The sequence below is a fragment of the Hyla sarda genome, chromosome 6, assembly GCF_029499605.1.
Source record: "Hyla sarda isolate aHylSar1 chromosome 6, aHylSar1.hap1, whole genome shotgun sequence".
Taxonomy (NCBI): domain Eukaryota; kingdom Metazoa; phylum Chordata; class Amphibia; order Anura; family Hylidae; genus Hyla; species Hyla sarda.
The window spans coordinates 304,526,619-304,550,535 of record NC_079194.1 but is presented as its reverse complement, the minus strand read 5'-3'; the positions used below and the strand labels follow the sequence as shown (position 1 = coordinate 304,550,535).

Below are 23,917 nucleotides of genomic sequence, written 5' to 3'. Positions count from 1 at the left end.
CATAATATCAAAAACTAACAGGTTGTTATTATACATTTTGATCAAAAAGTACAAGCCACTCGCCACGTCAAGTCTCACCTGCTAGGGACGTTAGAGACCCACTCTAAATAGGTGGCCTTGACGTGGCGAGTGGACTTGTACTTTTTGATCAAAATGTATAATAACAACCTGTTAGTTTTTGATATTATGCTGAGAAGCAATTAGATCATTATACAAGATTGTAGATGTGCGACCATGTCTGTCTTCTACCCGAATTCACATTATAGTAGTTATATTCTTGTACTGTATATATACGGGGCAGTATTATAGTGGTTATATTTTTGTATATAGGAGCAGTATTATAGTAGTTATATTCTCGTATATAGGAGCAGTATTATAGTGGTTATATTTTTGTATATAGGAGCAGTATTATAGAAGTTATATTCTTGTATATAGGAGCAGTATTATAGTAGTTATATTCTTGTATATAGGAGCAGTATTATAGTAGTTATATTCTTGTATATAGGAGTAGTATTATATTAGGAGTAGTATTATATTAGTTATATTCTTGTATATAGGAGTAGTATTATATTAGTTATATTCTTGTATATAGGTGCAGTATTATAGTAGTTATATTCTTGTATATAGGAGCAGTATTATAGTAGTTATATTCTTGTATATAGGGAGCAGTATTATAGTAGTTATATTCTTGTATATAGGAGGCAGTATTATAGTAGTTATATTCTTGTATATAGGAGGCAGTATTATAGTAGTTATATTCTTGTATATAGGAGGCAGTATTATAGTAGTTATATTCTTGTATATAGGAGCAGTATTATAGTAGTTATATTCTTGTATATAGGAGCAGTATTATAGTAGTTATATTCTTGTATATAGGAGCAGTATTATATTAGTTATATTCTTGTATATTGGTGCAGTATTATAGTAGTTATATTCTTGTCTATAGGAGCAGTATTATAGTAGTTATATTCTTGTATGGGGGACACTGGTGTCTGGCGATATTATGGGGGATCTGTGGCTTGCACATGGTGGCTGATTTTGTGGCTGACGTTTCATACTATGGTGGGAGTGGTGATGGGGGTATTAACAACTAGCAGTCTATGAAACCATAGGGACCGGCACTGTTTTTCCGGTATGTGTTGTTGGTAGTATTATGGCAGCAGCACTGTTTTTCCGGTATGTGTTGTTGGTAGTATTATGGCAGCAGCACTGTTTTTCCGGTATGTGTTGTTGGTAGTATTATGGCAGCAGCACTGTTTTTCCGGTATGTGTTGTTGGTAGTATTATGGCAGCAGCACTGTTTTTCCGGTATGTGTTGTTGGTAGTATTATGGCAGCAGCACTGTTTTTCCGGTATGTGTTGTTGGTAGTATTATGGCAGCAGCACTGTTTTTCCGGTATGTGTTGTTGGTAGTATTATGGCAGCAGCACTGTTTTTCCGGTATGTGTTTAGTATTATGCAGCTGCTACTGTTACAGTGATTAATGTCTTTAAAATTAGGTTCTGCAGCAGCTGAGGTGTGTGTTATAAATTAAGAGTATGAGAAGTCACCTCGAAGGTATACAGCTCTCCTGCCTGTGGCCTCCGCCAGCCTCTTCTTATAACTACTCAGCTGTAGTACAGAGTTTTACTTCAATCCTATTTTCTTCCTGGTAAAAACGTCAGATTTCCTGTGGACATCAGTGGTGTTCACCAAAGGCTGAGAAACATCTGCTTCCCTTGGACATGCGCAATTCACAAGGAGATAACCTCACTGCCATTGCAGGTTATCAATGGAGAATACTGACCCTGTGATGGGAAGTGGAGAGGACCCATATGGGAAGTGGAGAGGACTCTTATGGGAATATGGGAAGTGGAGAGGACCCTTGTGGGAATATGGGAAGTGGAGAGGACCCTTTTGGGAAGTGGAGAGGACCCTTTTGGGAAGTGGAGAGGACCCTTTTGGGAAGTGGAGAGGACCCTTTTGGGAAGTGGAGAGGACCCTTTTGGGAAGTGGAGAGGACCCTTTTGGGAAGTGGAGAGGACCCTTTTGGGAAGTGGAGAGGACCCTTTTGGGAAGTGGAGAGGACCCTTTTGGGAAGTGGAGAGGACCCTTGTGGGAAGTGGAGAGGACCCTTGTGGGAAGTGGAGGAATTCCAGGATCCTTCACCTCCCTTCACAGGGATCTTCTGGTTTTCTGTGTATAAATCTTAAAGTCTCCATCCACTTTTAAAGCCATTTTTTTTCAAATACGGTACATATAAACAAAATAATCAAGCAGCTTTATTTGCGTTTTCCTATTTTTTAGTTGCTTTTATATCTTACACCAGCCTTCTTTTACATGAGACAAGCATCTGATACCCTGCTCCTTATAAACTTTCCCTATAGCCTATTAGTAAGTTATATATACAAAAAAACATGTATAAAACACTGGACGAAGGTCAGCGGACCGAAACATGTGTGGGGGGGCGGCATCCTGGGACTTCTAACACTATTCATACACTGTGGTATGTATCTGCTCATCTTTCTATGCCATATGGTTGTAGATAAGGTCTTGTCATATGGCACTTGCACTTTAGATATACCTTCCAGCACCTATATACAGCAGTTTGAGCCTATAGTGGCCATGTGATCTAGCAGTTGCATGATTACTTAATTTGTGAGCATTAGCATTTTTTGCAGTTATCCTATATTGTCCCAGGTTTGCCGCCTGTCTGTGTCGTATTCCTCCTTTTTAATTGTAACCTATTTTTAATCATGTTAAATAAAGAATGTACTTTTATTCATTTACACATCTTGAGTAGCTCCTTTTTTTTTCTTTTCTTCGGGTATCCTATTAGAAAGTTGTAGAACTTTACTTACCCTGATGGCATCTAACATTCCCTCCCCCTTCCTGGCGTCTGCCACTTTCCATAGCATTATTTTCTTCGGCACACGTAATCGAATACAAGACAGAGACTTCTGTTTAGGGGTATATTCACATGTGACTTACTGAGAGCTGAGAACCTGACAAATTAGTTGCACACTTTCCAGAGTACGTCTGCCCCTTCCTATCATTGTCGTCTCTATAACATTGAGCACAATAATGACGTCTCATGTCCATTCTCCACCTACAGGGCTCGGAACATAAGTTCTTATAGAAGGGACCCCGGTGATGTATGTATGTAAGACTTATTTCAGGCAATACACCATGGGAAGAAAGGATGCAACCTCCAGAAGGAAGAAAACTGTCTTCTAGTTACCAAAGGACAGCTGTGTCCGGATGTGTCGGCGGTCATGTTGGGATCTGTAGGCGGTAATGTAGGGATCTGTAGGAGGTCATGTTGGGATCTGTAGGAGGTCATGTTGGGATCTGTAGGAGGTCATGCTGGGATCTGTAGGGGGTCATGCTGAGATCTGTATTCGGTCACGTTGGGATCTGTATTCGGTCATGTTGGGATCTGTCGGCGGTCATGTTGGGATCTGTAGGCGGCCATGTAGGGATCTGTAGGCGGCCATGTAGGGATCTGTAGGTGGCCATGTAGGGATCTGTAGGTGGCCATGTAGGGATCTCTAAGTGGCCATGTAGGGATCTCTAGGCGGTCATGTGGGGATCTGTGGGCAGCTGTTTTGGGGTTCTTGCCTTTTGTCAGTACAGAGCGGCCAAAGAGTTGACCATATTTCCCAACATAACCAACCTCCATTGCTCTGTTCCGTTGATCTCTTTACCTTTTTCTGTATTCTCTCTAAACATGATTTTCGTTCTGTCACAGTGGATGGAAAATGGACTCATCCATCACACAGATTCCCTGCCATCGGGTCTGGGTCATGTTTCATGGATTTCCTTAGGAGTGTACACGGAAGCGTTCCAGTATTTGTTTGTTTTACTCAGAGTGAATCCCGACCCTTTAACACCAGGATGCTGTTCAGTCCAGCACTCAGTGCGGGGTCATTTCTTAATATTCCTTTATGGTGGTCAGAGATCCGTATATTCTGACACAGAGCTCCAAATCCTCACAGATATAGGAAAGGAATGTTACTGGTAGGAGAGACTCTGGCACTGTAGACCTGGAGTTTTTGTGCATGATGTGGATGGCCAATGACTTATCTGTAATTTACCAATATGGAAGTCATTCTAACTCACCTATGTAGCTGGAACACCTGACAATCTCATGTATGGGGGTCTCACAACCAATAGCCGATGTCAGGGGACAAGAAGGATCTGGCATTATGGATTTCAGTGTCTGGAAGAGGACAGAGGAGTCTACAGGGAGGAAAGAGGAGTCTGCAGGGAGGAGGGCAGAGGAGTCTGGAGGGGGTTAGATCAGTCATAAGAATAACAGGAGGCTGGAGGAATAAAGAAGCCTGAGGGGAGACAGAAGTGTCTGGAGGAGGAGGGCAGATGAGTTGGGTGGTGACAGACAAGTATGAAATCACTTGCAAGAAAGAAGTATTGTGATTGGATGTATAGCATTTAGAGATTACAAAATTTTTGTCTAAAAAAAGAAAACTGTAAAGGCTTAGTCCTGCTCTCAGCTGATGAAGTTTGCTACAATGTTTCAAGTGTACCTGTTAACAAAAACTTTTGATATAATGTAGATAATAACATTATATGAATATTTGTAATATACATTGATTAAAATTTTTAATTTTTTTGGGGTGAAAAAAATGCTGTCCCTGCAGCTATTGCCTTTGTGTCTCTTTGAGGAGTCCAAATACAGGAAGTGAGGGCGGGACAAGCAGGGCTCTGTGCAGGCTCCAGGCATGCCAATCATTCTGATGTGTAAGCCTGGAGCATGTCATAGAGCCTCAGTGTCAGAAACTATAGGGTTAAAAGGTTCTGACAGGTTCTTTGTTGTTGTTTGTTGCTGGGTTACGCCCGGCTTTCTGAACTGGTCAGCTTACCTTGATTGGAGCACCTGCTCTGGCTCCATATAAGCTGGCAGTCTACTCCCAGTCTTTGCCTGCTAAAGAGCTCAGTTTGTACTCTAGATAGCATTCTACTTTATCTGTAATATTTGGGATTTTGACCCTTTAGCTCCACTCTCTGACTCTTCTCTGGTATTAGCGATTTGGTACTTTGACAACTCCTGGTTTTTGATGCGGATAGTGGACTTTGACTTATTGTGTGAGTGTGTTAGTTTTGCTTCTGTTAGTCTGTCTGCTCCCTACTATACCTTGACCTGTGTCTCTATTATTGTATTTTATTATTTTGACTCCCCTCACTTGTCTAGGGAGGGACTGTCACCGTGATTACGGACCTGTTGCCTAGGGCGAGTACGTAAGTAGGCAGGGATAGGGGAGTGGGCGAGAATAGTGTGCACTTCTTCCGTGCCCAGACGTGACACTCAGTGTACAGAGCCCCGCTTGTCCTCAGTGTACAGAGCCCCGCTTGTCCTCAGTGTACAGAGCCCCGCTTGTCCTCAGTGTACAGAGCCCCGCTTGTCCTCAGTGTACAGAGCCCCGCTTGTCCTCAGTGTACAGAGCCCCGCTTGTCCTCAGTGTACAGAGCCCCGCTTGTCCTCAGTGTACAGGGCCCCGCTTGTCCCCAGTGTACAGGGCCCCGCATGTCCCTAGTGTACAGGGCCCCGCTTGTCCCCAGTGTACAGGGCCCCGCTTGTCCCCAGTGTACAGGGCCCCGCTTGTCCCCAGTGTACAGGGCCCCGCTTGTCCCCAGTGTACAGGGCCCCGCTTGTCCCCAGTGTACAGGGCCCCGCTTGTCCCCAGTGTACAGGGCCCCGCTAGTCCCCAGTGTACAGAGCCCCGCTAGTCCCCAGTGTACAGAGCCCCGCTTGTCCTCAGTGTACAGAGCCCCGCTTGTCCTCAGTGTACAGAGCCCCGCTTGTCCTCAGTGTACAGAGCCCCGCTTGTCCTCAGTGTACAGAGCCCCGCTTGTCCTCAGTGTACAGAGCCCCGCTTGTCCTCAGTGTACAGAGCCCCGCTTGTCCTCCCTCACTTCCTGTATTTGGACTCCTCACGTAGACACACGGGCAATAGCTGCAGGGACAAAAGTATACACATTTTTTAACCAATGTAATTACAAATATACATAGAATAGTATTATCTACATTCTGCTAAGGACAGGTTCACTTTTAGTGTAGTTAGGAGTTATAACTCTGGAATCCAGGACATGAGGAAGACCTTTGCTCACAGAGGCTTGTATTGTACAGCTTCAAACCCTCAGCTGTGTGAGGAGGACTAGGTCATTGGCCATCATTTCAGTCATATCTTCATTATTTAAGAACAGTTTATTATCACTAATTGTTACAGATTAGCAATAAGGAATCAATAGACTGACGTATTTAGAATCAGGGATTTGTCCTAGTAACACAATGACGACAGGAAGTGACATCAGAAGTAAAATACGGTATAATCCAGCGCCGGTCACTTTCAATATTGACAAAATAATTTATTTATTGAGGGCTCATCCGCCGTCCTCCGATCCCATCCCCTGCTCCTCCGTCTGATGTTCTCTGCTGCGCTTTAGATCCGATTATTCGGGCATCAAAAATCATTTATTGGTTCCCGTTTTGTTTTCTTCAGCAGTGACACGGAGCGGTCACATGACACATCGGGCACAGTGCCCAGTCTATACGCAGTTCATCACTGTGCCCAGACCGCCTGACGTTACACCTCTGCCTCGATGGAGTTTCCTGGAATATAATGTGGGCTCTCAGCGCCGTGCAGATTGGTATATCGCTCTTCCCCGCTCGTGTTTTCGGCGCCCGACGTGTCTTTAAACACCTTGGTCTCCACTGACTCTTTCTGATGTTTCTTTGTGGTGAAGAGTAAATGTGTTTTGTATCTGTGGAAAGAGTCAAAGAATGAAATCGCTTCTCCCTGCTGGGACATAGACACAGAGTCCTGCATCTAGGAATCTGGATATATATATATATATATATATATAGTGCAGTAGAGAATAATGTAGAGGTTCTTGTGTAGGTCTTGTGCTTACCTGTTTTAGCTTATGTGGTAGGCATGAGTTATCAGCCATACTGATTGCAATTACATCACTGAAATGATTTCCTAATGCTGCCTTCTTTTCCCATAAAACCTTTAGCTTTGCAGAGAGAGGATGTAGTGTCTGATCACTGCAGTTCCCTTAATGAGACCATCCTAGTCACTTGGTTAGGTCCCAGCAGCCTAAACTGCTGAGACCAATAAGTGGGTTGGAGTCAGTTCACATTATGTGCAATTTGGTTGCATTTTCTTAGTCAAGTTGCATCTTTTAGAGAAATATTGCCCAGTGATTTGATTGATAATCACAATTTCCTTGTTTTTATGCAGATTTAAACGAGTAATCCAGCATTGGAAAAACTTCAGGCTTATGTTCACGGGTTGCATTTTTACTGCAAAATGGATGTTTTTTTTGTAGTAATTCTCCAACAATGCTGTCAAAAGGATGCGTTTATTATTGTGATTTGTGCAATCGCAATAAAATTGGAAAAATCAAACCAAATAGCCAAAATGCTCTAAAATGTGTTTAAAAATAATATATATATATATATATAATATAGCCTAAATACTCAATAGTGTTTATAGGTCACATAGATTTGCCCTTATATTTCTCTATAAAACGCACTTTGAATAAGAAAACACATAAACTGCACATAATGTGAACTGACCCCAACCCACTTATGAGTCTAATCCGTTCACCTAGATTGCATCTTTAAAGGGGTACTTCAGCGGAAAACTTTTTTATTTTTATTTATTTAAATAAACTGGTGCCAGAAAGTTAAACAGATTTGTAAATTACTTCTTTTTAAAAATCTTAATCCTTCCAGTACTTAGCTGCTGTATGATCACCATTGTCCATTTTAGGAACTGTCCAGAGCAGGAGGGGTTTTCTATGGGGATTTGCGCCTACTCTGGACAGTTCCTGACATGGACAGAGGTGTCAGCAGAGAGCACTGTGGTTGGGCAGAAAGGAAATTCAAAAAGAAAATTACTTCCTGTGGATCATACAGCAGCTCATAAGTACTGGAAGGATTAAGATTTTTTTAATAGAAGTAATTTACAAATCTGTGTAACTTTCTGGCACCTCCTCGTGATTTTAGAAAATAATTCAACTTACTTTTTGATGTAGCAAACAGCAAGGCCCACCGCCGCTACGAAGAACACCAGCGCCAGTATGAGCAGTGTCGTCGGTAACCCTGTGTGGGATAGAAAAACATTGTAAATCATTTGCTTTATCTGTCTCGTAGTTACCTTCAGCCCATGTGTTATATGGAGCGGTGACCGTGCAGGCATAGCCCACGCCGTTCACTCGGGGATCTAAGGTTATGGCGTTCTGGGAATTAGGGGGGGGGGGGGGCGGATCTGAGCAGTCGGACCTACACCAATCTGTCGATAGGGGATGACTTGAAATAAGAACGCTTAGAGCTAGGGGCTTGTGATGTCATGGCCCTACCCCACGATGCGGGGCGGAGGCTCGTGACGTCACGACCATGCCCCCTCAATGCAAGTCTATGGGAGGGGGCATACACCATGACTTGTGATGTCATGGCCCCACCCCCTGATGACACCCCACCCCCTCAATGCAAGTCCAGTGAACGGAGCAATCTTTGCTTTGTGCCGGAAGACTGGTGATGCGGGGTGGAGGCTTGTGACGTCACGGACATGCCCCGTCAATGCAAGTCTATGGGAGGGGGCGTACGCCCCCTCCCATAGACTTGCATTGAGGGGTGTGGCCGTGACGTCACGAGCAGGGCATGGCCGTAGCGTCCCAAGCCTCCTGCACTGCACCCGACACTCTGAACGAACGCCGGGCAGAGACGAAAGATTGCTGGAGTCCCCAGTGGTGGGACCCCAGCGATCAGACCTCTTATCCCTTTGGAGTGCCCCTTTTAATGTTTAAGCTTTTACCTCCGAAAATTATTCTCTCAGTTTTTTGAGCCATCTGGTTCTCCTGCTTGGTGGGTGGTTCGGTGTCCTCTGGTGGTGTGGTCTGTAGGGTGGTGGTCTGTAGGGTGGTTGCCTGTAGAGTGGTGGTCTGTGGTTTCCTCGCTTTAGTCGTTGTAGTCATTAAAGTTGTGTATAGTGATGTTGTGGAGGCATCGGGAGTTGTCCTCACACGTGCCGTGGACATCAGAGTCGTGTCCGTCTGAGTTTCTGTTTTCAGGCTGGTCGTGGCTGATGCTGTGGTGGATCCAGATGTTGGCATCAACACGGTGCTCGGTGGTTCTGTTACCATGAGTCCGGGCTTACAGGAATTGATCCGGACATCTGAAATAAATATGGAGTAGAGAGGGTGGAGCTAGAAAGGGACAACAGCTCTGAGTTACAGCAATGCTTGGAGTAGTAATAGTCTCTAAATACACTGCTCAGAAAAATAATGGGAACACGTAAACAACACATTGTAACTCCAAGTCACTGACACTTGTGTGAAATCCCACTGTCCACTCAGGAAGAACACTGATTGACAATCAATTTCACATGGAACAGACAACAAGTGGAAATTATAGGCAATTAGCAAGACACCCCCGATTAAAGGAGTTTTTCTGCATGTGGTGACCACAGACCACTTCTCAGTTCCTATGCTTCCTAACTGATGTTTTGGTCACTTTTGAATGCTGGCGGTGCTTTCACTCTAGGGGTAGCATGAGGAGGCCATAGGAGGGCAACAACCCAGCAGCAGGACCGCTAATTTACAAATCTGTATAACTTTCTGGCACCAGTTGAATTAAAAAATATATATATTTTCCACCAGAGTGCCCCTTTAAACCACGACCGAGATTGAGAATCCCGTGCTTTACCGACTGAGCTGTGTTTACACTTCTGTTTTCATATAATTTACCTTACAGTAACATCATGAGCTGCTTTCACAACTAAAATATTTGCTCTTGATTTAGCAAGTTTATCTACACCCCCAAATTTCAGGGGTGCCAACATTTACGGCCATGACTGTATGTAAAGATGAAAGGATTTCATATGATTCGTTCATTCATTCAGATCTAGGATGTGTTATCTTAGTGTTCCCTTTATTTTTTTGAGCAGTGTATATATTTTGACCCTTTTGTATCCTCTGTTAATGGGATGTAATTGGACACAGATTGATTTGCCTCTAGATTGGGGGTTATCATGGTGAAGCGCAATCTCATTCCAGGCCAGGGACGCCGGCTGTCCGGACCTACCGTCATAGACGCATTTGAGGAGATCTACTATCTGGTATTGGTCTGAATCAATTTTAGGGGTCTGGTGTCTGACGGTCTGATTCATATTATGATATAGTTTGGAGTATGAAGTAATTTTGGGGCTTGTCTGGGGTCTGATCAATTTTAATCATCTAGTCTGGGGTCTGATTAATTGTTATAGGTCTAGTCTAGGGTCCGATTGCTATGAGTCTAGTCTGGGGTCTGATTAATTGTTATGGGTCTAGTCTAGGGTCCGATTGCTATGAGTCTAGTCTGGGGTCTGATTGTTATGGGTCTAGTCTAGGGTCCGATTGCTATGGGTCTAGTCTGGGGTCTGATTAATTGTTATGGGTCTAGTCTAGGGTCCGATTGCTATGGGTCTAGTCTGGGATCTGATTAATTGTTATGGGTCTAGTCTAGGGTCCGATTAATTATAGAGTCTGCTCTGGAGTCTAAATAATTTCAGCAGTGTTTGTGTTCTGACGGGGAGTTCACAATCAATATTTTGGCATGTTTGGGGATGGTTTTTGGTTAATATTTGGTATACTTTGGATTACATTTGTTTATTTACTGTTGAACTTGAACCTTTTTTAGTCTAAAGTTTTATCACTAGGCTATTAGGTGAGAATTATTGTCTTTCTTAAAGATTTACATTTATTATTTGCGTAGATGCCTTCCTAAGGGGTTTTGTAAGTGCATTCATATCCACATTGTGATCTGGTGTTTGATACATTTTTATGGGTCTGAATTCATTTTAGTGGCCTAGTCTGGAATCTGATTTTATTGAAAAGTGTACTATACTGGCCAGCGTTTCGGCTGCGTTGGGAACATTTCGTTCCAAACGCTGAGTGCGCGCTGCAGGGGTCGGCCACGTCCATCACGCCCCCTCCTATAGACATGCATTGATGGGGCATGGCCTGACATCATGAGGGGGCATGGCCGTCCCCGCGGATCGCACACAGCGTTCGGAACTAAATGTTCCCAACGCTGGCCAGTGGAGGCTTGGTCTGGGGTCTGATTTATTTTAGGGGTCCGAACTAGGGTCTTTATTTTTGCAGTGTGGCCGGGGTTCTTTTAGTGGTTTGATTTGGGGTCTTAACGAGTTTCGGTGTCTGGGATCTTAAATAATTGTGGGGTCTGGTTTCCCACTAATAAATAATAGATCTTGATGTGAACCATTCAATAAACTTTCCAAGATGTTAAAGGGGTGGTCCGGCCAAAAACAACTTGTCCCCTGATATGGTTTGTTACATTGTATCCCTAGCAGACTGTCCATCCCCAGCTGCAGTATCGGGGCACCCTCACTCAACTGTAGGAAATAAAGGGGGGTCTGACCATTGACTGTGTTCACATCTTAACTGGGGTCCCTTCTCTGTGGACCGAACATTAGCTACAGTTTCTGTCTCTTTGAGATCTGCCCGTTGGGGAGAACCTCTTATATAATTTGCTCAAATTTGCAACATGTTTTATGTCTGTTTAAACCCTATAGCTCATACTGCCCCCATATATTCCAGCCAGAAGAAGCGCAAACCAGCGTGAAACAACTTGCCAACTTGTCCCGGTGTGCCCCTGCCTCCGCTCATCCAGGCTGTGCCGTGTTGAATAAACTAGTGGATGGTGAGTGCAACCTCATTTTGGACTTTTCTTTGTTTTATTACGTCTGCCCCCATATATTGTCCTCTGCGGAGGTGGGTATACTACAGTCGTTCTTGGGGCGGGGAAATTGTGGGTTGAAGATGGCCACTATTTGCCCATTACACCATCATATAACACTAAGTGCAACTAATGAAGAACCTGTAGAGCTGGCCGGAAGGCCAGCTCTACAGGTTCTTCATTAGTTGCACTTAAAGGGTACCTCTCATCAAAAAAACTTTTGATATATTATAGATTCATGTATGCAGAATAACTTTACAATTGCATGTTATTAAAAAATATGCTTCTTTCTATTTATTTTTCCACTTTGAAGAAATGACCACTAGGGGTCTCCCTACCAGTCCTGGCAGCAAGCATTTCAGACTCACACTGGAGTCCTAAACACTACGAGCTGCCAGTCTGCTTTGTTCACAAAGGAGAACACTCAGAGCTGCCAGCCTGCTTTGTTCACAGCCTGTTTGGCTGTGAACAAAGCAGGCTGGCAGCTCTGAGTGTTTAGGACTCCAGCATGAGTCAGAAATGCTTGCTGACAGGACTGATCGGGAAAAATACAATAGAAAGAAGCATATTTTTCATTAACATGCTATTGGAAAGTTATTCAACATTCATTAATCTAAAATATATCAAAAGTTTATTTGATGAGAGGTACCCTTTAAGGGGGGGGGGGGGATTTAAATCAACTGGTGCTACAAAAGTAAACAGATTTGTAAATTACTTGTATTTAAAAATCTTAATCCTTCCAGTACTTATCAGCTTCCAGTACTTATCAGCACTGTGTGACCACAGTGCTCTCTGCTGACACCGCTGTCCATTTTAGGAACTGTGCAGAGCAGGAGAGGTTTTCTATGGGGATTTGCTCCTACTCTGGACAGTTCCTGACATGGACAGAGGTGTCAGCAGAGAGCACTGTGGTCAGACAGAAAGGAAATTCAAAAAGAAATGAACTTCCTGTGGAGCATACAGCAGATAAGTACTGGAAGGATTAAGATTTTTTTAATAGAAGTAATTTACAAATCTGTATAAGTTTCTGGCATCAGTTGATTTAAAAAAAAAAAAAAAAATGTTTTCCAGTGGAGTACCCCTTTAAATAATGATTCTATAGTTTTTTTTTGGGGGGCCGTATTTTGATATGTCACGATTTGGCTGTAGGACCACATGTAGACGTTGCTCATGCATGTCATGTAGATAGAGGTGGTAGCTATAAGTCGTGACCCCAAAGGTCAGAGGTGTTTTGCCTATGCCGAACCTCCTTTATTGCAATTCCAGTATACTCACCAGAGACATTGAAGCAATAGGCACCCGCAAAGGTCCTGCTGAGGTTGACAGTCCAGGTAAGGACCCCGGTTTTGTTATTGCCACATTTTTCATTGTGTTGTATTCTTGGAATTGCTCCAACTTTGTCTGAAACCCATCCAAAGCTGCAACGAAGGAATTGAAGATGTGAGATGAGCCCCAGTATGGGCGACACAGTCCCAGTCAACACCAGTGATATGTACGTTATATTACTGAGTAGTTTGTGTCACGGGAAGACCCAGGACTTACCTGCACGTCTCGTATCCGTACCCCCTGGCCTTCTCCATCTGCTCCTTGTTGGCGAGCTGGAGCCCCAGAGCCTGGCACGCACTTTCTGCCATTGTGTAGTTGAATATCGTCGATTTGTCTTGTTTCTGCACCAGCGTCACACCAGCTATTCTGCATTGTGGTTGTTTAAGATCTGAAATCGCGCAAAGGGGTTAACAATTGTTAGGGGGGGTTAACATTGAACTTTTCATCTGCAGGTACAAGGATTTGTTTCATTGTGTAAATGTTGCCTATATTGATAGTAGAATCTCCCAATAGAGGACACTCACGGGAATAAAAAAAAGGTGCCCCTATTGAGAGGTGTGCCCTATTAAGAGGTGTCCCCTATTGAGAGATGTCCCTTATTAAGAGGTGTCCCCTATTGAGAGATCTCCCCTATTGAGAAAAAAGGCTTAAAATCTTTCTAAATGACTGAATACTGTCCTGTACTCACTCCAGAGTGTAATTACCAAAAAACATAATAAAAAAACGAATTTAATAAAAAACATGATAAAATGCAATATTACAGTTGAATCCCCCAGTGTCGTTTAATCTTTCCTTATCCCCTCGTATCATTTCATCCCCCCTTTATACCCTGTGCCACCCTATTCCCCTGTGCCTTGTGCCAAATTACCCCCCCCTCCCTTTTCCCCTGTGCCACATCATTTCCTCCCTATCCCCCTGTGCCATTTCATTCCCCCTTTATTACCCTCTGTAAATTCATCACCCCCCCCCCTTCTTAATGAAGTGGCACATGGGGATAAAGGGGGTTAGATGGCCCGGGGGGAGGGGGGGGGGGGGTTTAAACCGCACAGAGGGTAATAAAGGAGGAATGAAATGGCACAGGGGAATCAAGGGGAAATTATGTGGCACAGGGGGTAATAAAGAGGGGGATGATTTCGCACGGGGAAGGATCAGGAAAGGAGTGGGGGTGAATGATGTGGCTGGCGGATGTACAGAAGCAGGAGACCACTGTTAAAATAGCGTTCTTCTGCTTCTGTGCTTGGGCTGCTTTGGGGGGGGGTTCAGCGGGGGCCTGGGCCTCTTACTGGGGTATTGGCTGTACCCCCTGACAGCGGCACTTAAGCCTGGTTGTCCTCTATTGGGAGTGTTTTGTCCCCTATTGGGAGTTTTTTGTCCCCCTCTATTGGGAGTGTTTTGTCCTCTATTGGGAGTGTTTTGTCCCCTCTATTGGGAGTGTTTTGTCCCCCTACAGGCAGTGTTTTGTCCCCTACTGGGAGTGTTTTGTCCCCTACTGGGAGTGTTTTGTCCCCTCTATTGGGAGTGTTTTGTCCCCTCTATTGGGAGTGTTTTGTCCCCTCTATTGGGAGTGTTTTGTCCTCTATTGGGAGTGTTTTGTCCTCTATTGGGAGTGTTTTGTCCTCTATTGGGAGTGTTTTGTCCCCTCTATTGGGAGTGTTTTGTCCCCTATTGGGAGTGTTTTGTCCCCTATTGGGAGTGTTTTGTCCCCTCTATTGGGAGTGTTTTGTCCCCTATTTGGAGTGTTTTGTCCCCTCTATTGGGAGTGTTTTGTCCCCTCTATTGGGAGTGTTTTGTCCCCTCTATTGGGAGTGTTTTGTCCCCTCTATTGGGAGTGTTTTGTCCCCTCTATTGGGAGTGTTTTGTCCTCTATTGGGAGTGTTTTGTCCCCTATTGGGAGTGTTATGTCCCCCTATTGGGAGTGTTTTGTCCCCTCTATTGGGAGTGTTTTGTCCCCTCTATTGGGAGTGTTTTGTCCCTTCTATTGGGAGTGTTTTGTCCCCTCTATTGGGAGTGTTTTGTCCCCTCTATTGGGAGTGTTTTGTCCCCTCTATTGGGAGTGTTTTGTCCCCTCTATTGGGAGTGTTTTGTCCCCTCTATTGGGAGTGTTTTGTCCCCTCTATTGGGAGTGTTTTGTCCCCTCTATTGGGAGTGTTTTGTCCCCTCTATTGGGAGTGTTTTGTCCCCTCTATTGGGAGTGTTTTGTCCCCTCTATTGGGAGTGTTTTGTCCCCTCTATTGGGAGTGTTTTGTCCCCTCTATTGGGAGTGTTTTGTCCCCTCTATTGGGAGTGTTTTGTCCCCTCTATTGGGAGTGTTTTGTCCCCTCTATTGGGAGTGTTTTGTCCCCTCTATTGGGAGTGTTTTGTCCCCTCTATTGGGAGTGTTTTGTCCCCTCTATTGGGAGTGTTTTGTCCCCTCTATTGGGAGTGTTTTGTCCCCTCTATTGGGAGTGTTTTGTCCCCTCTATTGGGAGTGTTTTGTCCCCTCTATTGGGAATGTTTTGTCCCCTCTATTGGGAGTGTTTTGTCCCCTCTATTGGGAGTGTTTTGTCCCCTATTGGGAGTGTTTTGTCCTCTATTGGGAGTGTTTTGTCCTCTATTGGGAGTGTTTTGTCCTCTATTGGGAGTGTTTTGTCCCCTCTATTGGGAGTGTTTTGTCCCCTCTATTGGGAGTGTTTTGTCCCCTCTATTGGGAGTGTTTTGTCCCCTCTATTGGGAGTGTTTTGTCCCCTCTATTGGGAGTGTTTTGTCCCCTCTATTGGGAGTGTTTTGTCCCCTCTATTGGGAGTGTTTTGTCCCCTCTATTGGGAGTGTTTTGTCCCCTCTATTGGGAGTGTTTTGTCCCCTCTATTGGGAGTGTTTTGTCCCCTCTATTGGGAGTGTTTTGTCCCCTCTATTGGGAGTGTTTTGTCCCCTCTATTGGGAGTGTTTTGTCCCCTCTATTGGGAGTGTTTTGTCCCCTCTATTGGGAGTGTTTTGTCTCCTCTATTGGGAGTGTTTTGTCCCCTCTATTGGGAGTGTTTTGTCCCCTCTATTGGGAGTGTTTTGTCCCCTCTATTGGGAGTGTTTTGTCCCCTCTATTGGGAGTGTTTTGTCCCCTCTATTGGGAATGTTTTGTCCCCTCTATTGGGAATGTTTTGTCCCCTCTATTGGGAGTGTTTTGTCCCCTCTATTGGGAGTGTTTTGTCCCCTCTATTGGGAATGTTTTGTCCCCTCTATTGGGAATGTTTTGTCCCCTCTATTGGGAGTGTTTTGTCCCCTCTATTGGGAGTGTTTTGTCCCCTCTATTGGGAGTGGTTTGTCTCCTCTATTGGGAGTGGTTTGTCCCCTCTATTGGGAATGTTTTGTCCCCTATTGGGAGTGTTTTGTCCCCTCTATTGGGAGTGTTTTGTCCCCTCTATTGGGAGTGTTTTGTCCCTTATTGTCCCCTCTATTGGGAGGGTTTTGTCCCCTATTCCGAGGGTGCAAATGCATTCGGTCTTATAGGACTCTGCCGGGGAATTACCAACCGTCCGCTTTTGGGAGGTGTCCGCTAAGGGAGATTTTAATGGTGTATGTGTGTTTGGTCTTGGTTGACTACATTTTGTCCTGGATGGAAAGAGCTGGTGAGAACCTCAGTGCTCAGCGGATCCATCCCTTCGATGGTGGGGAAGACTTGTTACACAGCTGACAGCAGGGGGCGCACCGATGACTATGTAGAGGTCGGAGGCTGGTGCAGACACTGCCTTGTCGAGGCTTCTGTTTTGGCACCGCTGGATGTGTTGAGTCAGTGAGAACCTTATATTGACCTGTACAGAGCATGTGGGACCGAGCCTGAAGACTAGAGCAGTATTTCCCAACTGGGGTGCCTCCAGCTGTTGCAAAACTCCCAGCATGCCCAGATAGCCGAAAGATGTCCCTTCTGATCCGGGTCACAAAAACCAAAATAAATCCTCAGTGACTCAACAAAAGTCCAGGATGAAGACATAAAAACTATTAACGAGCATCAGATAATTGATATCATGGTAAATATCAATGTTATACTATGTATGTACTACAACTCACAATCAGTGATTCTATTATATGCTATACATGAAGCACTACAACTCCCAACATCACCGACCCATGGACATGACCATAGTATATATAAATAGGGAACGGTGGGTGCAGGTTCCCGCTCCAGCACTACACCCCCATTATATACATCCAGCACTACACCCCCATTATATACATCCAGCACTACATCCCCCATTATATACATCCAGCACTACATCCGCCATTATATACATCCAGCACTACACCCCCATTATATACATCCAGCACTACATCCCCCATTATATACATCCAGCGCTACATCCCCCATTATATACATCCAGCACTACACCCCCATTATATACATCCAGCACTACACCCCCATTATATACATCCAGCACTACATCCCCCATTATATACATCCCCCATTATATACAACCAGCACTACATCCCCCATTATATACATCCAGCACTACACCCCCATTATATACATCCAGCACTACATCCCCCATTATATACATCCAGCACTACATCCGCCATTATATACATCCAGCACTACATCCCCCATTATATACATCCAGCACTACATCCCCCATTATATACATCCCCCATTATATACAACCAGCACTACATCCCCCATTATATACATCCAGCACTACATCCCCCATTATATACATCCAGCACTACACCCCCATTATATACATCCAGCACTACATCCCCCATTATATACATCCAGCACTACACCCCCATTATATACATCCAGCACTACATCCCCCATTATATACATCCAGCGCTACATCCCCCATTATATACATCCCCCATTATATACATCCAGCACTACATCCCCCATTATATACATCCCCCATTATATACATCCAGCACTACACCCCCATTATATACATCCAGCACTACATCCCCCATTATATACATCCAGCACTACACCCCCATTATATACATCCAGCACTACATCCCCCATTATATACATCCAGCGCTACATCCCCCATTATATACATCCCCCATTATATACATCCAGCACTACATCCCCCATTATATACATCCCCCATTATATACATCCAGCACTACACCCCCATTATATACATCCAGCACTACATCCCCCATTATATACATCCCCCATTATATACAACCAGCACTACATCCCCCATTATATACATCCAGCACTACATCCCCCATTATATACATCCCCCATTATATACAACCAGCACTACATCCCCCATTATATACATCCAGCACTACATCCCCCATTATATACATCCCCCATTATATACATCCAGCACTACACCCCCATTATATACATCCAGCACTACATCCCCCATTATATACATCCCCCATTATATACAACCAGCACTACATCCCCCATTATATACATCCAGCACTACATCCCCCATTATATACATCCAGCACTACACCCCCATTATATACATCCAGCACTACACCCCCATTATATACATCCAGCACTACATCCCCCATTATATACATCCAGCACTACACCCCCATTATATACATCCAGCACTACACCCCCATTATATACATCCAGCACTACATCCCCCATTATATACATCCAGCACTACATCCCCCATTATATACATCCAGCACTACATCCTCCCATTATATACATCCCCCATTATATACATCCCCCATTATATACATCCCCCATTATATACATCCCCCATTATATACATCCCCCATTATATACATCCAGCACTACATCCCCCATTATATACATCCAGCACTACACCCCCATTATATACATCCAGCACTACATCCCCCATTATATACATCCAGCACTACATCCCCCATTATATACATCCCCCATTATATACATCCCCCATTATATACATCCAGCACTACACCCCCATTATATACATCCAGCACTACATCCCCCATTATATACATCCAGCACTACATCCCCCATTATATACATCCAGCACTACATCCCCCATTATATACATCCAGCACTACATCCCCCATTATATACATCCAGCACTACATCCCCCATTATATACATCCAGCGCTACATCCCCTATTATATACATCCCCCATTATATACATCCCCCATTATATACATCCCCCATTATATACATCCAGCACTACACCCCCATTATATACATCCAGCACTACATCCCCCATTATATACATCCAGCACTACATCCCCCATTATATACATCCAGCACTACATCCCCCATTATATACATCCAACACTACATCCCCCATTATATACATCCAGCACTACATCCCCCATTATATACATCCAGCACTACATCCCCCATTATATACATCCAGCGCTACATCCCCCATTATATACATCCAGCGCTACATCCCCCATTATATACATCCAGCGCTACATCCCCATTATATACATCCAGCGCTACATCCCCCATTATATACATCCAGCGCTACATCCCCCATTATATACATCCAGCGCTACACCCCCCATTATATACATCCAGCACTACATCCCCCATTATATACATCCAGCGCTACATCCCCCATTATATACATCCAGCACTACACCCCCATTATATACATCCCCCATTATATACATCCCCCATTATATACATCCAGCACTACACCCCCATTATATACATCCAGCACTACACCCCCATTATATACATCCAGCACTACATCCCCCATTATATACATCCAGCACTACACCCCCATTATATACATCCAGCACTACATCCCCCATTATATACATCCAGCACTACATCCCCCATTATATACATCCAGCACTACATCCCCCATTATATACATCCAGCACTACATCCCCCATTATATACATCCAGCGCTACACCCCCATTATATACATCCAGCACTACATCCCCCATTATATACATCCAGCGCTACATCCCCCATTATATACATCCAGCACTACATCCCCCATTATATACATCCAGCGCTACATCCCTCATTATATACATCCAGCGCTACATCCCCCATTATATACATCCAGCGCTACATCCCCCATTATATACATCCAGCGCTACATCCCCCATTATATACATCCAGCGCTACATCCCCCATTATATACATCCAGCACTACATCCCCCATTATATACATCCAGCGCTACATCCCCCATTATATACATCCAGCACTACACCCCCCATTATATACATCCAGCGCTACATCCCCCATTATATACATCCAGCACTACATCCCCCATTATATACATCCAGCACTACACCCCCATTATATACATCCAGCACTACATCCCCCATTATATACATCCAGCGCTACATCCCCCATTATATACATCCCCCATTATATACATCCAGCACTACATCCCCCATTATATACATCCAGCACTACACCCCCATTATATACATCCAGCACTACACCCCCATTATATACATCCAGCACTACATCCCCCATTATATACATCCAGCACTACACCCCCATTATATACATCCAGCACTACATCCCCCATTATATACATCCAGCGCTACATCCCCCATTATATACATCCCCCATTATATACATCCAGCACTACATCCCCCATTATATACATCCCCCATTATATACATCCAGCACTACACCCCCATTATATACATCCAGCACTACATCCCCCATTATATACATCCCCCATTATATACAACCAGCACTACATCCCCCATTATATACATCCAGCACTACATCCCCCATTATATACATCCCCCATTATATACAACCAGCACTACATCCCCCATTATATACATCCAGCACTACATCCCCCATTATATACATCCCCCATTATATACATCCCCCATTATATACATCCAGCACTACACCCCCATTATATACATCCAGCACTACATCCCCCATTATATACATCCCCCATTATATACAACCAGCACTACATCCCCCATTATATACATCCAGCACTACATCCCCCATTATATACATCCAGCACTACACCCCCATTATATACATCCAGCACTACACCCCCATTATATACATCCAGCACTACATCCCCCATTATATACATCCAGCACTACACCCCCATTATATACATCCAGCACTACACCCCCATTATATACATCCAGCACTACATCCCCCATTATATACATCCAGCACTACATCCCCCATTATATACATCCAGCACTACATCCTCCCATTATATACATCCCCCATTATATACATCCAGCGCTACATCCCCCATTATATACATCCCCCATTATATACATCCAGCACTACATCCCCCATTATATACATCCCCCATTATATACATCCCCCATTATATACATCCCCCATTATATACATCCAGCACTACATCCCCCATTATATACATCCAGCACTACACCCCCATTATATACATCCAGCACTACATCCCCCATTATATACATCCAGCACTACATCCCCCATTATATACATCCCCCATTATATACATCCCCCATTATATACATCCAGCACTACACCCCCATTATATACATCCAGCACTACATCCCCCATTATATACATCCAGCACTACATCCCCCATTATATACATCCAGCACTACATCCCCCATTATATACATCCAGCACTACATCCCCCATTATATACATCCAGCACTACATCCCCCATTATATACATCCAGCACTACATCCCCCATTATATACATCCAGCACTACATCCCCCATTATATACAACCAGCACTACATCCCCCATTATATACATCCAGCACTACATCCCCATTATATACATCCAGCGCTACATCCCCCATTATATACATCCAGCGCTACATCCCCATTATATACATCCAGCGCTACATCCCCCATTATATACATCCAGCACTACACCCCCATTATATACATCCAGCACTACACCCCCATTATATACATCCAGCACTACATCCCCCATTATATACATCCAGCACTACACCCCCATTATATACATCCAGCACTACATCCCCCATTATATACATCCAGCACTACATCCCCCATTATATACATCCAGCACTACACCCCCATTATATACATCCCCCATTATATACATCCAGCACTACATCCCCCATTATATACATCCAGCACTACATCCCCCATTATATACATCCAGAACTACATCCCCCATTATATACATCCAGCGCTACACCCCCATTATATACATCCAGCACTACATCCCCCATTATATACATCCAGCACTACATCCCCCATTATATACATCCAGCACTACATCCCCCATTATATACATCCAGCACTACATCCCCCATTATATACATCCAGCACTACATCCCCCATTATATACATCCAGCACTACACCCCCCATTATATACATCCAGCGCTACATCCCCCATTATATACATCCAGCGCTACATCCCCATTATATACATCCAGCGCTACATCCCCCATTATATACATCCAGCGCTACATCCCCCATTATATACATCCAGCACTACATCCCCCATTATATACATCCCCCATTATATACATCCCCCATTATATACATCCCCTATTATATACATCCCCCATTATATACATCCAGCGCTACATCCCCCATTATATACATCCAGCACTACATCCCCCATTATATACATCCAGCACTACATCCCCCATTATATACATCCAGCACTACATCCCCCATTATATACATCCAGCACTACATCCCCCATTATATACATCCAGCACTACATCCCCCATTATATACATCCAGCGCTACATCCCCCATTATATACATCCAGCACTACATCCCCCATTATATACATCCCCCATTATATACATCCCCCATTATATACATCCCCATTATATACATCCAGCACTACATCCCCCATTATATACATCCAGCACTACACCCCCATTATATACATCCAGCACTACATCCCCCATTATATACATCCAGCGCTACATCCCCCATTATATACATCCCCCATGATATACATCCCCATTATACATCCAGCACTACATCCCCCATTATATACATCCAGCACTACACCCCCCATTATATACATCCAGCACTACATCCCCCATTATATACATCCAGCACTACACCCCCATTATATACATCCAGCGCTACATCCCCCATTATATACATCCCCCATGATATACATCCCCATTATACATCCAGCACTACATCCCCCATTATATACATCCAGCACTACACCCCCCATTATATACATCCAGCACTACACCCCCCATTATATACATCCAGCACTACACCCCCCATTATATACATCCAGCACTACACCCCCATTATATACATCCAGCGCTACATCCCCATTATATACATCCCCCATTATATACATCCAGCACTACACCCCCATTATATACATCCAGCACTACATCCCCCATTATATACATCCCCCATTATATACATCCCCCATTATATACATCCCCCATTATATACACCCAGCACTACATCCCCCATTATATACATCCAGCACTACATCCCCCATTATATACATCCAGCACTACACCCCCATTATATACATCCAGCACTACACCCCCATTACATACAACCAGCACTACATCCCCCATTGTATACATCCAGCACTACATCCCCCATTATATACATCCAGCGCTACATCCCCCATTATATACATCCAGCACTACATCCCCCATTATATACATCCAGCACTACATCCCCCATTATATACATCCAGCACTACATCACCCATTATATACATCCAGCACTACATCCCCCATTATATACATCCAGCACTACATCCCCCATTATATACATCCAGCACTACATCCCCCATTATATACATCCAGCACTACATCCCCCATTATATACATCCAGCGCTACATCCCCATTATATACATCCAGCGCTACATCCCCCATTATATACATCCAGCACTACATCCCCCATTATATACATCCAGCACTACATCCCCCATTATATACATCCAGCACTACATCCCCCATTATATAC

At 44.1% G+C, this 23,917-nt stretch overlaps 1 protein-coding gene across 1 annotated transcript in view; it reads right to left on the bottom strand.

Annotated features, from left to right (window-relative positions):
• Positions 1–6,047: 6,047 nt before the first annotated feature.
• LYVE1 (lymphatic vessel endothelial hyaluronan receptor 1) overlaps positions 6,048–23,917 on the bottom strand; it is a 30,904-nt gene continuing 13,034 nt past the window's right edge. Inside the window, exons 2-6 of the mRNA XM_056527998.1 lie at positions 13,286–13,457; positions 13,019–13,161; positions 8,823–9,182; positions 8,032–8,110; positions 6,048–6,762 (exon numbers count right to left, since the gene is read on the bottom strand). Coding sequence (XP_056383973.1) covers positions 6,585–6,762; positions 8,032–8,110; positions 8,823–9,182; positions 13,019–13,161; positions 13,286–13,457 — 932 coding nt within the window. The 3' untranslated portion in view covers positions 6,048–6,584. The remainder of the gene's footprint in view (positions 6,763–8,031; positions 8,111–8,822; positions 9,183–13,018; positions 13,162–13,285; positions 13,458–23,917) is intronic.